The 17042-nt window shown below is 38.8% G+C and overlaps 1 protein-coding gene across 6 annotated transcripts in view; it reads right to left on the reverse strand.

Annotated features, from left to right (window-relative positions):
- The window catches only part of ptprfa (protein tyrosine phosphatase receptor type Fa), a 237993-nt gene that overhangs the window by 120365 nt on the left and 100586 nt on the right, over nucleotides 1–17042 (reverse strand). For 2 of the 6 annotated variants that reach the window (XM_062423814.1, XM_062423813.1), the window contains exons 7-10: nucleotides 15380–15516; nucleotides 14841–14985; nucleotides 8576–8881; nucleotides 1424–1617 (exon numbers count right to left, since the gene is read on the reverse strand). In XM_062423814.1, the coding sequence (XP_062279798.1) occupies nucleotides 1424–1617; nucleotides 8576–8881; nucleotides 14841–14985; nucleotides 15380–15516 (782 nt within the window). Of the gene's footprint in view, nucleotides 1–1423; nucleotides 1618–8575; nucleotides 8882–12885; nucleotides 12889–14840; nucleotides 14986–15379; nucleotides 15517–17042 lie in introns of all 6 variants that reach the window. The other 4 variants (XM_062423815.1, XM_062423817.1, XM_062423818.1 and 1 more) reach the window with 3 other exon arrangements.

A 17042-nucleotide genomic window follows, 5' to 3' on the forward strand; every position in this document is an offset into this window, starting at 1 on the left:
AAGGATACAGCAGACCACACATAGTTATTTTGATCTGTTTTATCCCTTTTCTATTTCAGGCAAAGATAAGGAATAATTTGCAGATACAGCATTATGTTTGTAAGGCACAAAGCTGTACAGAGCCCAAGGAAAGTCATATTTGGACGCATCTAAAAATCATCCTAATCTGATTATTTGGATGTACATTAAAACCCTTGTTTCATGGACATATAAGGACATTCATTTGAAAGATAGCTTTTATTATTTGTGATGCCCTCATGTTGTATTTTTGGGGATTTTTATTTCAATCTCTCACACATGAAAGTTGATCAAATAAAAAATGAAATCATGTGAAAACTAGTTCCTGAATTTGTATATTGATATTAATCTAGTAAATGTAATGAAATGAGTAATAAGCAAATAACAATGAAGTCATTGATAATGTCCTAAGCTTGTTTGGGATTCTTAGACTCTCCAGCTGGGCCAGAATGCAGCTGCACGTGTGCTGACAAAAACTAGAAAGAGAGATCATATTACTCCTATTTTAGCTTCACTGCATTGGCTTCCTGTAAAATCCACAATATAATATACAATTATTCTCCTCACCTACAAAACTCCTAACAGTCAGGCTACATCATACTTTAAAGAGCACATAGTACCCTTTACCCCACTTAGAACACTACACCACCAGAATGCGGCTTACTTATGGTTCGGTCAGGGGGGGCAGACACCCTCTCTACATTTAAGAGTAGGCTTAAAACGTTCCTTTTTGATAAAGCTTATAATTAGGGCCGGCCAGGCTTGTCTTGGACCAGCTTCTAGTCATGCTGCTATATGCTTAGACTGCAGAGGGACTTCCCATGATATCTGTACATATTCATATACCATTAATGTTAGCATATCATGTTACTAACTTGCTGCTTTCTTGTCTCACAGGCCACATGTTTTCATGTACAGCGGCTGCGTGGACCCCCAGAAGTCCTGCTTGGCACCCACGCCTGCTATTATTATTATTATTGGTCATGCTTCTATTATTATTATCATTGTTATTGTCATTGTGCTTCTTTGTGTCTCCCTCTTCTTCTTTCTCTAATAAAGAGTACAGTCTAAACCTGCTCTATGTGAAAAGTGACTTGAGATAACTTCTGTTGTGAACTGGCGCTATATAAATAAAATGGAATTGAACTGAAGTGAATAATAATGGTGTTAACAGTTGAAGTGTAAATGGTTGATTTATTCATGAACTAACCCTTCCTAAAGTCATATAGTTTCCCTGAGACCTACATTTCAGTACTAAATAGACAAAGTAGCACAACTTATATAACTTCCCAGTGATTCCTGGGATTTTAATCAAACTCTCCATTCGTTAGCACTTAATGTGGTTAAATAAGCACTTTCACATTCTAATGAGTCACTGGGCTCAGCTGAGGGAGTGTGACAGTACCTGGGCTTCAGGGAGGGAAACATCCATGATGAGTGGCTGGCCGTGAGGCTCCCCGTTCTCTAGCCTGGAGTAGACCAGCTGGTAGCCTCTGATCTGGCCATGCTGCTTCACAGACAGTGGAGGCTTCCAGGTCACCCTGAGGGCAGTGGAGTTGAGGGCGTCAGCCTCCACCTTCCTGGGAGGAGCTCCAGGCACTGCAGCATAACATAACACAGCACACAACATCAAATTAGACACTTTAAGGAGTGATTGAATGATTTTTCTAACACTGCCGCAAGGTGAGTGTTCAGTTACAGTTCAGCAGGTATTGATTAAGGTTAAGGTTGATCAAGGAGATTTTCAAAAATAAATCTAAGGATATGTTTTTTCATACTGCTTGCTATATAGATACCATTCACTGAAATTACGGGCTGCTATATATTTCTTTGTGCCTTCACCTGGTTCACTTGTTGGCAGTGCTGTGTGTTAGGACATAGTTCGACTGATTTAAAGGGCCACAGTAAACAAAAGATCAGCTTTACACACCTGCATCCATTAAAAAATGACATGATCAACCTTTAACTTGGAAATGTGTTCAGGACATCCTCACTACTCACATTGTGATGGATGCTGGTCATTTTTGCTAAATATATTCCACGTGTATGATGCAGATTGTATGATAACATGCTGTTCATATCTATAATGTTTATGCATTGGATGCCTAACCCAATGTCACATGATGCAATTATGGTCTGCTTCTTGTTTTTAGGAACAATCATAGGAAAACACTAGATACATGGAAATGGCCAAATTTAAGAAAATAATTAGCACTTTCAGTTTTCAGCTTATTTTCAGTTCAAAATTTAAAAAAAAATCAAAGTGAGACTATTTAATTCTTCATAACTGTCAGAGGGCTTTGTCACTTGAACATAAACATCTGTTATTTTTGGATATTTGCTGTAATTAGTCAAGTCAGTATTCATTTATATAAAACATACCAGATAATCCTTAGACCCTTGATTAAAAAAAAATAAAAAACCTCCACTCCCTGTTCCAGTACAGACAGACATGCAATGAAATTAGTAATGCTGTCATTTTTCTTCTGAGGAGAGTGTCCTTAAAGGAGTTGGGGTTTCAGTTGAAGTTAAGTCTGTCTGAACACAGAAACCTTTTTTTTTGTGGCTGTAATCATTCCTCCTGTTCATACTGACCATTAGAAGATCTCTTCATAATACACTTACAATGGAAGTGATGGAGGACTAAATCCACAGTCCTCCTTCTGTGTAATAATGTGTTTAAAAGTTGATGTGAAGCTAATATGAAGCTTCAGTCGTCCAAATGAGTCAAATCTTCATCTTCTATGTTTCAATGTTACAGTGTTTTTAGTACCAACGTTCCTCTTTGTGTTACTATACTTCCACCACAGCTCAACAGGGAAACACTAAGAGGGAATTTGATGCTAAAAAGACTGTAAATGTGTCAGATATCACTTGATATGACTAACTCATACTGATGAAGCTCAATAGAAGCTGATCATCTACTTTTAAATGACTGTGTGGACACACTGTGGATTTAGTCCTCCATCACTTCCATTGAAAGCACATTTAAAGGAGATGTATTAATAGTCAGTATGAACAGGAGGAATGATTACAGAGAGGAAAACCTCTTTCACTGTTCATATGGACACCTGACTGTTGTTTTAAGACACACATGAACATTTTTAAACCTGTCCTTGAAATTCCAGTTGAAGTAAAAGCTGTTGAAGTGTACTGTGAGCACTTGCTGTGTCTGCTGGTATTGAAACCCTGAAAATAAATGAAATGTCAGCTGAAGTGTAGGACCTGAAATTAGTTAGCACTCAATAGATACGTAAATGCTGATAAAATGTCCTGGATGAGTGAAATTCATATTAAAATTCAAAAGGTCAACAGAAGGTACAGGAGGATGATTAAGAGTAGTATCTAAGTAGGACTACACTTCATATTAAAGCAGTTGGAACAGCCGGCATGTCAGTGTGATAAAAGCTAGTGTGTGTTCTCACAGACACAAACCAGTGATTCCTCTAACTGCATCTGATGAATGACATCAAAGTTAGAACATTCTCCTGACCTGATGAGATAGTTAAAGGCCTGGAGAAGTTAGAAGGTAATGTGAAGGTTGCTGGCTATCTTTGCAGTTTATACACATCAAAGCTCGTCACATACAGCCCCAAGAGGATGCTGGGAGTCAGGTTTAGAGCTCACATTTTTTGCTTTATGGAATGTGAGCTTGTGAGGATTTTTCTATAATGCTTGGTCAGCATCTGAGGGAGGTGCAGATGAATACAAATGGGACTTAAAATGAATAAAAATGAGGAGACGAGGTTGTGCAAATATTAATAAAATTCAAGACAGACAAGGAGAGGGAAAGTGAGCGTTAAAGGTGAAAATGGTCTGCATTAAGAGATTAAGACATGGAGAGAGAAGTGTTAAAGCAGCTCATGTATCAGCCAGCACAGCAGGGAAAGAAAGGCTCCATTACCTGGTGTCAGCACAATACACATCAGACTAATTAGAATCGTTTAACCTCAGAGTATCAGCAAACTTCCAGAATCAAGCTTGAGGGAAAAAAAAGTCAATAAAACGTCTGTGTTAACAGCAAAAACAACAAAACCAACGCTTGTGTAGATCATAAGAAGAACAAAAGAAGCATGTAAGAGTCAACAGAATCCGTCAGTGAACTAAACACAGCTTTGATGTCAGTCTACAGCCATGGATTGAAATGAGCTCCAGCCCAGCCAGCATGTCCATGTGGGCCCCACATGGGTTTAATGCAGGCTACGTGGGTACTGACTGGGCATGGGCTTGAACTGGGCAAATTTTGGGGGTCCGGAGTCCGGAGTCATACAGTCAGCCCACATGGGTATGAGCCCATAAGGGATGTAAGTGGGCTAAGCAGGCATGGGCATAAACAGGGCAAATTGTATGGGCCCCATATTGTTTCAGAGACATGGGACCTACATCTGTAACTCACCCAGTTTGGCCCCACCTGACACCCAGTCAGAACCCACTTGAAGCCCATACAGGCAGACAAAGGTGGGGCAACCCTATCACTACACAATAATTTCAATATTGAATCATTGATATCATGATGATATCACGATGTATAATCTACATTTCAGCTGTGGTTGTGAACTAGCACTCACTTTACTTCTATCTACTCTGACTTCTGTATCTGCCTGCATGCCTGACTTTTAGTAAGGTCTTGTCAGCATGAGTTTAATTTCAGTTTGTAAAATTTCACACTAACACAGTTGCCTGCTGGGTGTGGATACAATTGGATTTGTTATGAATTCTCATAGTAACGTGGAGCTGTGTGGTGTCTGATGCAGACTGTATGAGGCTTACATAGTTCATGCTGGTTCTCAACTTGTAGGGCTGTCCTGACTGACAGCATGAAGGGGGATCATGTGTATGTGGCTGCTGGGGATTCTTTGCAGCAGCTGTCAAAGCCTACTGCAGCCACTAATTGTCTCCTCGGTATCACTCTCCTTGTGTCCAGTATGTGCATCTTTTTCTTCTGTCTACCTCCCATTAGAAAAATCCAAACCATGAATGACCTCAGCAAGCTGCTGTCATTCATTTGCATTTACTCAAATATTTAAACACCACCCACTCCAAAGCTGAAGAGGGGGATAATAAGCACATGCAGAATGTAAGCAACACCTAAAGAAAAGGCAGCATCTGCTTTGATGACTTTCTTCTTGAACATTTACAAAGTTTGTGACAATTTCGCAAAAATAATCAAAACCATATGTAAGGGTACCCAGCCCACCTGTGCCTCTCAGGTAATCTTCAATTATACATTTAATCATAAATGTGTCAGAGGAAATACAGAACAAAAAATAAAACAAAAAACAAAAAAACTAAAAAAAACATTAAAAAAACATAAAAAGAAAGAAAGAGAAAAGATTCTACTGATTTATTGATTTAGTTAGTTACTCCTCCTTGTCCAATCACAACCAGAACCTTTAATGGAAACCAGTACCTTTAGTCAGATCATGTTGTCAGCGATTGCTTTACTTGACATATCTGTTTATGTTTTTCATGTATTTATCCTAAAATGAATCCACACAATAGACTGTGTCTTTGTATTGTTGTATTCAGACTGTGTCTTTATGCGGTCAGTCTTATCAATGAACAGATTCATTTTGTCACAAGTGTAATTATTTTTTTTCCATTGTTATGAATTGATCCAGGATGTACAAATCCATGCAACTGAATAGTACGAGCACCCGCTCACACCCATTCTATTTCCAGACCAAAGAAGGTACACGTAGGAATCTGTGACTCTGTTCTACTTGACTGAAGAAACTATATTTCTAAGATCCAACACATCATGGTAAATAAGCTCAAACAATGGGCTTGTTGGCTGAGTACAGCGGGGAGATGATTGAGAGGTAACGTGATTTACTTCTCAGAAGAGGCGGGTCCAAATCACATTCCAGTGAAATGGTGCAAAAGTGGAGAAAAACAGGTCTGACAGAAGTCTGCTACAGAAAATGACTACCCCTCTGTGACAATACTATCAAGACAATGTTGAAACTTAATCATTATGAAGTGACGTGTTGGCTTCATTGCTCCTTATTAGAATAAATGAATAGTTAGCCAGCTGCCTTGAGGGCTGTGGTGGTACTGTAGGTGACAGGGAGCTAAATGAGGATGTGTAATGTTACTGGGGCACCAGACTGACACTGATGTGAGCTGGAAGGCGGATTTGGGGGCCGAGCACAGAGAAGAGCTGCTGCCCAATGTGTGCAGACTGGACAGATGCTGGAGAAATCCAGTCAGTGCTGAGAGCTCAAAGTCAAATGGGGTGCAGAGAGATGAAAAGAGTATGAGATTAAAATTCAGTTGGTGTGCAGAGTAGTGGGAGAGAGAAAGGACATGGAGAAAGAAGGAGCAGGTGGTGAGGTGAGTTCCTTAGATGGAGGAAAAAAACAGTGCTCCGGACACTGCTTACATTTGTCTCTAAAACCGCTGAATTCTGGGTCTACAACAATACAGTGAAAAAGACACATAATCATAAGTGTCAATAAACTGAGAGCAGATAGGTCTATAATAATACACACATACCGTACATATACCCACCATCTACTCTCTCTTGCTGACCATACAGACACAGACAATTCAAATACAATAAGAGCATGAGGCAATCAAATTAATCCAGACATTGGTAGACTAATATGATTAACAAGAAAATGAAAGGACGGAGTCAGGAAGATGTCAAAGGCAGAGCTGGAGTGAATTTGTAAGCAGTCAAAGTGGGCTGAGCCGATCAGAATGGAGAGCTTTAACAGAGAGGCTCCACTCTCTGCTGCTATATTTTCTAAGCCTCACTGACATTGTCCAGGACTTATCCTTTGATACTTTGATTTCCTCTAGTGGCTCCAGAGAGCCCATTACTCTTTGCTCTCATTGGTCATGATAGGGACAATTGTTCCCTCACAAAAAAGGTGAATCCTCTTGTAGGGATTTGTTGTAATAGTGTCTGTCTTATAGCTGTTATTCGGCTGTGCTGTGTTCTGCTTCTGATTTGTCTTCAACTGTGACAGTAATAAAGAATGTATGCTATGACTGGCAGAGCCTCCCTCCGGACTGAATCGTAGTGACCATTTAGCTAGCACAGACAGACAGAGAGAGAGAGAGAGAGAGAGAGAGAGAGAGAGAGAGAGAGAGAGAGAGAGAGAGAGAGAGAGAGAGAGAGAGAGAGAGAGAGAGAGAGAGAGAGAGAGAGAGAGAGAGAGAGAGAGAGAGAGAGAGAGAGCATGTCATGTTGCCACTCTGGCAATTCTCTAGACATCTTAGACTAGCAGAGCAGCAGCCAGCAAGCTGAAGCCCCATCATCATGCTGGGGAGAAGACTAACAGACAGACTGGCAAAGAAAGAAGGCAGGAGATCAATGGCAGCATAAGTCTCACAAAACAGACTCACCAAATGTTGTGAACTGAGCACAAGCATATGCAATGACTTCTAATCATATGTCTGCACTATAAAATATAAAGTGATTACATACTGGAGCAACAATACAAATGGGACATGATATTTGATCTAACATTGTTATTGGGCAAATCTACAAAACCCCAGATTACATTCAAGTATGTTATTTTACATCCTAAACTTTTTTTTTCTTTTTTTTTTTTAAAATTCTGACAATATGTGCACATGGCATCTACAGATGATTGAGGTTAGACAAAAATCGTGATTAGTTTATAAAATGCTAAAACTAAATTTTGTATTTTGGGAAATTCCAGTGAAAATTGGTGCAGTCTGTTGGCACATTGTGAGCTGAGGAACTGAGTTATTCTAACCACAGGAGTTTTAGTTTCTGAAAGCTAAGTATCAATTAGTTGAAATAGTGATAAAAGAGGAGCCAGTGACTGTCCTCAAAACTCATACAGCCTGTGAACGGCAGGCAGTTAAGCTTTTTTGGAAGTATGACTGCCACATGTGTCAAAATTAGAACATGAGATGGGAATTCTTTGTCATTCATTGATGATTAAACAAAGAGACGTTAGTGTGCATTGCTATCTGCTACAGTATCTTTTTTGATTAGAGTGTTTGGTAAATTTAGTTTTAACATTAGTGTTTCATATCCAGAAAAAAAAGGATTAAGATTAAGTAAACTGAGTAATATTGTTAAGGTCACGGGTTAGATACTGGTCCTTAATAGGAAGGAATAATTTGTAAGCACCTGGACAAAAATGAGCTATGGGCCCTTCTGTTTGAGGTAAAACTAATGTATTTAGCCATGTGACATTTGATACAGGGTCCCTCTAAAATACAATTGTATAAGACAGGTAATAGTACAGGACCCTTCTTAAAACTCTATTACATAAGTGACAATAATAGTGTGTTTTTGTTGCATCACAAGCAAATTTGTGATGAATAAAATGATCACAAACCAACCAGGGTTTGACAGTCTGGGAGCCCAGGGCAGGCTGCTTTTTAACCTTGCTCATGCATCATGCATCATCTCATGAAAATATATTTCACTCCTGATTTGCTTGATGAGATACAGTATCACACATGTTGTAAGAGTTTGTGAGACTAAACTGCAGCAGCAGGACAGGAGCAGAGAGAGTACTAGGAGGTTAGTATTTCCAGGCTGCTTCCTGTGACTTTGTCAACATACCATCTTCCTGTGTTCTGATGCTGGCTGCGGGGCTCTCAGGGCCAGGCCCAACATCAGTATGAGCCCTCACCCACACCAAATACTGAGTCCACTTCTCCAGGTCCTCCAGCACGTAGCTGGTGACATCCGCACCAATCCCTGACACCTCGTGGCGCTCCATGTCCTCTCCTGTGACTGCTTGGTAGGCTAGGGAGTAGCGTACTATCTCCCCGTGGCGGCTGTCTGTGGGTGGCGCCACCCAACTCACCTTGATGCTGGTGGAGCTCAGGCTGAGCAAATGTACCTCCTGAGGAGGGGCTGAAGGGGCTGATGGGAGGGGAGGATGGAAGGCAATGGTCAAGCATGATGTGATGATAATGTAAGACAAAACAACACACCCACTGGACTGCTGAGATAATATGATTCTGTGTCACAGAAACAAACAAAACCGTCAGGATGAAAGTGACAGTGAAGTGAAGTGAAGTGAAGTGGAGTGAAGTGAAGTGAAGTGAAGTGAAGTGGAGTGAAGTGGAGTGGAGTGATTTAGCAACAGTGTCTCTTACTAAATTCATTTATACACTGATTATATGCTTTGCAAAATATGTCTGAGGAGAAAAAGTAATCATGTAAACCATTGTTTTGACAAAGGGTACAGTGAATGTAAAAAACAAACAAAAAAAACACAGCTCAGATGTTCTCTTACTAGCTGTCAGATGTTGGTTGTCGTCAGAAGTCTGGGATTAAACTAGTACTCAACACTGGACTAGAATTTGGGACATGCGTGGATAATGTAGGAAAACTTAAAGAAATGAGGATATGCATAAAAGAAATGTCTTCATTTTGCTGATTAACCTATAATATCTTTCATTAAGTTGCTGCCTACAAAATGTATTTGCTGATGATAATGTGTTGTATATGAACAGAATTTTAGAAGACAGTATTGAAACTATCCAATAATATTTTTTTAAGGAGTCCATATCCAACTATGTATTTGATCATATGACAAATTAACACAATGACCATAACACAATATTGTGATTCATCAAATCATCTGCACAGTCCAGAGGGCAGAAACAACCAGGGTGATACTTCACACTGTAGCTAGCTTTCTGTAAAACAACTGTGATATTCCATAGAAACATAACTAACCCAGTGTGATGCTTCACCAACAGAAACACTACAGATGAGTGTATTGTATACGCAATGATACACAAGAGCAGAATACAACGAAATACAGCAGCAAAACCAACTGTTGAGATGAGTGTGAAGCAGCTTGAAGAGATAACACAGAGGACTGTTATCATGCTTGTGATTGTAGAAGCCCCACCACAGTGTGTGTGTGCCCAGCGAGGCTACTGTTTGAACAGTGGTGGAGGCTGGTTTGTGCTCGCCTGCTGCAGACGTGCTCATGACGAGTTGAAAGAGAAGCGTGAGAACAGTTGTAATTCCATCACACATACCAGAACCTTTGGATGCATCCATGCAGGAGTGCAATCGATCAAAGAGACTGAGATCAATGTGTGGGAGATGCACTGCAGCCGATTAAAGTTGCAAATAGAAGTAGGGTTATGAAAAATACTAACATTTGGAATAGAGGTAGGTGTCTGAATTAAGATTTGAACAGAAAAAAAAGGAACTCAACACAAAAGGAAAAAGCGATAAAAACAAAGTGGTGTCATGCAGAGAAAATAGATTGTATTCATTGAAGAATTATATCATCTCTGAGATCGCCGAGGATTGCTTTTCATGATCTGTGATTTATTAAAGGAAAGTATACCCATATTTTCATGTCTGACTGTACCATTTTTGAGCATCTAAAAATTCAAAGCTGGGCTAAAACTATAGTTAAAAAGTCAGTGATCCCTACACAATTCATTGGTCTGCCAAAACCAATCATGAAATTCCTATGTTTACATAGCATAACCATAGCCAAGTCCTCCAAAACCCTGTGGAGCAATTCCATTGTTATTTGACCAAATATTAGCATCCATAGTATAAGAAAGAAAAGGTTGTGATTTTCCAGAGGACACGATTTAAACACTTGTGCTTTTTGCCAACAGTGATTGATAATGATCGAGGCTGTAACTATTGTCAAAGACCTTGGTTATCTACTATTTCATTAGTTCATAACTGTTATTTCCAAGTTGTGGGTGAGGACCCCTTTCATGGACCACAAGCTATATCCATGGAATCTGACATAATAATAGAATTATTAATAATAAAATCATTATTAAATATAATAATAACTATTAGCATTTGTTCTGGGTTCAGTATCGTCTCTGGCCGATGATAACTGACGCATGTTGATGACCAGTTATTAAACAGTCGAGGTGTAATACGGCAGCCTGATCTCAATGGAAATTCATCCTTAATGGTACAAAATTAAATGTATGTTTATTGTCTGATATATTCCAAGGTATTCTGTTTCTCTGGACTCATTACCTTTGTACAGTCAAGCGAGACCGTAAGCAAAACACTACTTGACCCAGCTCTTAATCAAAGTAACCAGCCATACCTTCAACTGCCAAAATGAAATTAAACTCAAACATGTACAAGATTTGTAGTATTGTTTGATTTTGGAGGCTCTCTGTCCAAACTCCACTTTTCCATTGTAAGCCATCCTCTTTACCGCATACAAAGATATGTTGAAAGGGGGTAGAACCCTTCTGTGTTGGTGCTGGTTTATGATTTATTTTTTCTGCTGCATTTGCTCAAACTGCCATGGAGATGGAATGAGTAAAAACCATGAAACTTGGCCCAATAACTAGCAATGATGTGCATTTGCTTCAGAAGAAATATGAGCCAAATCTACCAGATGGTGGTGATGTGCTAAAGGTTTGAAAATTACATTTTCAAAACCCTCACACTGCAAGTCCCATTGACTTGATGGATTTTTTGCTAATTTGCATGCATTGAATAACAGTTTTATGAATAGAATTTAGTGGATTTTGACTTTATCAACTCCAATTCATGTATATAGAATTATGGGACTGAGATTATGGCTGGGAGATATGGACAAAACCAAATATCACAATATTTATGACCAAATACCTCGATAACGATATTCCAACAATATTGTAGAAATAACTATTGATGTTTTCACAAAATATTTGCACAATGAAAATGTATATAAACAATGCTGAAGTGTTTGTGATGATAAGTATTTGATTGGTCTCACTCCTTCTTTAAACATGAATAAACTAGCTGAAGTGATGTTGCTTTGTGAAGCCCGAAACGTGATTGTTGCTGCTTGCAGCTTTAATTGGACGATTGAGCTTCTGCCTTTTGTTACATGCAAAAAGGTTTGTCACTGTTATACGACTCTAGAAATCATTTAAACCTGGGAGAAACTGAATTCTATTCAATAAATGATTTTTCTTTACGTATTTGGCTGGCAATCAGTCCAGCTGGGTTTAAAAACCTTGTATTAATTTCACCTGCTAATTAAAATACTTGTCTTTAGCTAATTTTATGACATGTCAGTTGAACATTGACCAGTCACTCAGCTGTGTAATAAATTCAGTGCACTGGCTGGTGATGTTATGGCTATTGGAATGCAGGGTTCATGCTTTAACTCCAAGCTGAATGCTTTCATAATTTATAGGTTTTCTTTGATGTATGAATAATGAATAAACTAATAAAATATTATACAAGATAACAAAAAGGTGGTTGAGATCTGTTTATTTGAAAGTGTGTGTGTCATCTCACTTTAAAGGTACAAATATTGTCTTTTTATCATCATGCATACAGCTCATGGCTGTTCATGTTACCTTTACACTCTGTCCATGGATGGAGATTACCATCGCAACCTAAAACACATGGAAATATATTTTGGGGGATTGGGGGTCTAGCGGACCCCCTTCCTTTGCTCGGTGGGTTCGGGAGGGGCTTTCGGTGTTGAAACTGGAGAGAGTTGGATTTGTTGTGAGTGGATTGTGTCAGGGATTTGATGTTGAGCATGGTCTCCATTTGTTGGACAATGTTTTGGGCCTTTCACTTCCTGTGGACTGTTGAGGTGAATGGTGCATGCAGGGTAGCTGGTTGATGCTGACTGGGTCTCTGTGGTGGTGCCTGGCTGGGACATTGTTCTGGCTGTGGACTTGGTTTGTGTATTTGTATAGTGTTACTACTGGGGTTGTTTTGGGGTTTTTTTTGGGGGGGGGGGTTATAATTTATTTGTTTTGTGGAAATTATTATAGATTTGTCATTGTTGTATTTGATCTTTTATGCATTTGGTTGTTACTATTGTGTGTCTGGCCCTGGACATGGGGTGTATTGTGTGTTTGTATGTGTATATTGAAAAAGATTTCAATAAAAAGAAGCTTAAAAACCTGCTGTCATCATTGACATCCCTAGTATCTGTACCTTTGCAAGAAAATCATAAAAAATGCAATTTTTAGTCTTCATCAGATCTCTCTCTCTCTCTGATACTGTGTATCACATGTTATCCTACATATGACATCGAAAGAAACCTGATTCTAAATCAAGCTTCCTGTAACTTTAACAACAGTACGTTTTCTTGTGACACTTGCCTGCCATTGCTAAAAACAAACAGGCGACGAGATCTGAGATCAGCTCTCTTTTAGTGGTTCCCCTCTAATGTCAGATTTCAAAACGACAATGTGATTTATACTGAAAAATAAACAAAACAAAGTAGGAAGTAATTGGCAGAGAGATGAAAAGATGGAAGGACTTGGATGAACAGTATAAGTGACAGCAGTGGTCAAGGTGTTTAGTCCTGTTAGCGTGTTTCCTGTCAATGTGTTTAGCTGCCAGAGGAGTGATGAGAGACTGGAAATCAGGCCGACTAGTTTTTGAAACTCTTTTGTTCACGGTGTGGCTGCTGGCTCAGGGATTTCACTCCTGACAGTTAAAACAAGTGGCTGAGAGTGAGCTTTGATTCCTTCTGGGAGCTGTCATAAAGGTTCAGGTCCATATCTCGCAGTTTGTCAGAGAAGCAACCGATGCTGGATATTCAATCAGACTCTGAATGAAAGGTTTTCAGTTTCATTAGTGTCTGTGTGGAGCGGCGATCGAACAAGCTAAATTAAAAGTCCTGCACATCAGCACACTCTATGCCATGATTCATATGACAAACTATTATTTTGAAGGAACAGGACAGTCACGATAAAAGCTGTCTCTCTGTGCTATAGTCTGTTTGTGTTTGCTTGGTCTTACATCATAATGTGCTGTATGTATCGACTCAGTGCCTTTATTAGACTATTTGTCAAAATGTGCAATGTGCAGCGGCTGGTGATTTGTTACGCAAGGGCAGCAGAAAGCAAAATATGTAACGTCAACCAATACTTCTGTGCATATGAATCCATTTAGAAGTGATTGCTTTGTGAAACAATGGATTTATCGCTGACAGAACATTCCCTTTTGTTGTTTCCTTTGTGCTTAAGCTTTGTAACTGAGTTGCATGTTCAGCAAAATCGAGCATGATATGTGACAAAAGTTCTAATTAATGCTAGAATGGTGATTACATTTTGTGAGCTTGAAACTTCAGATTTGCAATTACACAGTTCTGTGAGCTACAGTGTCTGTTTGCTGCTGGTATTACTGTGTTGTAATAGTTTGATCACACACACACATGACTGGTTTAAAAGAGTAGGTTCTGCTCTCTTGCTCAGGTGGGAGTGTTACAAAACACATTTCTGCTTAAAACTGATGATAACCAATGATTTCAGAAGCCCCACAAACTTCCAGCTTCTCTTATAATAAACATCCTGATATTAGTTTGATTCAAAAAATCCAAAGTGAGTCAAACTACAACACACGTGGTTAGAAGCATGTTTGCTTAAATGAACCAAATACAACAAGAAAATTGCAAGTGCTAAATTAAGTTTCAGTGTTATGAAAGATTAAAATGCTAATATATCACTTAGTTCATGACTCAGGTTCCCACCACCCACCATGAGAATTTAGAACATTGGCCTCTGTATACACATAATGAGTTTGCAACTTGAAAAAAACAGAAGAAAAAAGCCAAACATTTGAGAAAGACGAGCCAAAAATTTGAGAGGGAAAAAAACAACAATTTGAAAGTAGGAAAAACAAACATTTTCAGAATGCGAAAGATAGACAAACATTGTCAAAAACAACAACAAATCAAAAAATAACACACAGAAAGAAAGTAAAAACATAACATTTGAAGAACAACAGTGAAAAAATTCTTCTGAACATTGATATTGTTCAACCTCATCAATATATATTTTTATCTTGGTCTGGATCAACTGAACCAAAATAGAGGAGTTAAAGAGACATTAGAAGGTGTAGAACTTACTGGACTGGGCCGTCCTGGCCTCAATAGGCTGAGTAAAGACTCCTAAACCCATCTCAGATCGTGCTGCCAGGGAAAACATGTAGAGTGTGTCTGGCTTCAGACCGTCAACTGCATAGGAGGGCGCTGGGTTAAAAGTGACACGATGCTGTGGAGAGAAATCACAGGATGTTGAGACACAATCATATTTTAGATATTTGGTCAGGAGTGGAAAGGTCAATAGATTATTGATAGTTTGAAACCAAACCTACTGTAACTAACAACTCTTAATTTCAAACAAAGAATACAAAATGTGGTAGTATTACAATACTTTACACACTAAAATGTGCAAAACTGCTTTTGAACATATGTATTATTAAGTATTTCAGTAAAGCTGAAGTAAGTCGACCCAAATCATCAGCAGGAAATACAGTAAATATGGAGAACTACATCATACAACCCCTCTAAACTATCCTTTTGACACACAAAAAGGTAACTAGAACTAAAATTAATTCCAACAAGCTACCACAATGGAGGGAAAATGTTGTTAAGGTAGTATTTACCTTGTCCCCAGGATTATTGGCCTCCCAGTAGAGCAGCTCGAAGCTGACAATGGGGTCTTGGACAGGCCAAAGCCATGACAGCATGATGCGTGAGTCCAGCTCAGCTTCAGCATCAAAACCAGCCGGCTGGGCTGGAACTAGAGGCAGGGAATAGACAGAAACAAGGATATGGAGAGTGTAAAAAACAAGAATAGAGGCAGTTAAGAAGAAGGAAAAACACAGTGGGGGAGTCAGACGATGAAGTGGGAGGCCAGGCATTGAGAAAAGGGTATTAGGTGAAATGCTGCAATAAATACTCATCAGTATTCAGAACAGCAACCAAACTGAGAAAGTTAAAGGATGTCCTCACCTTACAATCCTGCAAGGTGATGTCAGTTAACTATAAGCCAGGGATTTACTGATCTATATAACACTAATGCCGCAGGTTTGAATTTCTACAGTTAGCATTATTTTAGCCACACTGTGATGTTAGCTGGGTTAACAACTTGCTGCAATCTTCGTAAACAAAGAAGGATAGGCAAGAAATACAAGAAAGCAGTAACACAACTGATCTTTGAATGGCTTAGACTCCTTTCTATAAATTCATTCTTGACCTTAGAAACAGCAGTTAAGAAAACATCCTCACCACAAGATCCATTTAGTAGCTATTCTGGGGCTTTCAATCATATCATATGATCTTCCAGCAGGCAGAGTTTGTCATGGAATGGATATTTTCAAGTTTTTTAGAGGACTTTTCATCCATGTTGCCTCAAAAACTAAGAGTCAAAAGGTTTTAAGAAGTTAAAATTAATGTTAGTTCAAAGATTGAACTTCAGGTTTCAGGACTGCTACTGAATGGAGACTGTGGTGATTTCACAATGACACTGTACCTCTTTTTTTAATTTTTAATGCCTCCACGGCACATATTAAAAACGGAGAAATTAATTATTGTGGTAAAATATTATGGAGTTCACATTTGAAAAGGAACGGCAACCTAAGACACGTAAGCATTCAATGTGGTGACTAATATTTGGTAAAAATGAACATTTATTAAGGACCAACATGAATCAAGGCAGACTTGTGGCCATCTTCTCATTTTGTCTGTACTGGAGGAGGTCATCTCATTCTTGATTGCAAATCCATGAAATGTGTTTTTTCTGCAGCAGATGACTAGAAGCCTTCAAAAGCTCTGATTCCATCAGTGGCCAGAGGAGGTAAAGTTAATGCTTTTAGATTTCATACAGCAGTGTAGTTTTGAAATATTATCCCTTGTGACCACACTAATAGCTTTTCACCATATTAAAAGCTTGTAATATTTAAATCTATACATATCAATATTTATACAGTGCTGTGCTGTAATTTACTACCATGCTTTGAACAACCTACCTGCCTAGTACCTTAAAAAACGGTGTAGGAGGAGAACTGCTGCTGTTTCAAAAGCAAAGCTGCTCATACCAAATGTTGATTTCATTCAGGTTCCTGCTGTTTACTCAACTTTGTATAAAGTGAATTAATATAAAACATAAACTATTCATGGTATTGTTTTTGAGAACTTTACTTTTAGTGCCTAAAACGTTTGCAAAGGAATATGAATAGTGAGTCACATGATTAGTAGTGAAACACACAGAGAATAATGATCAAGTTTACAGTTGGGTTTGGTTTTACAGACAGAAAAATGTACTAA

This window comes from Scomber scombrus, chromosome 8, assembly GCF_963691925.1.
Source record: "Scomber scombrus chromosome 8, fScoSco1.1, whole genome shotgun sequence".
NCBI lineage: Eukaryota > Metazoa > Chordata > Actinopteri > Scombriformes > Scombridae > Scomber > Scomber scombrus.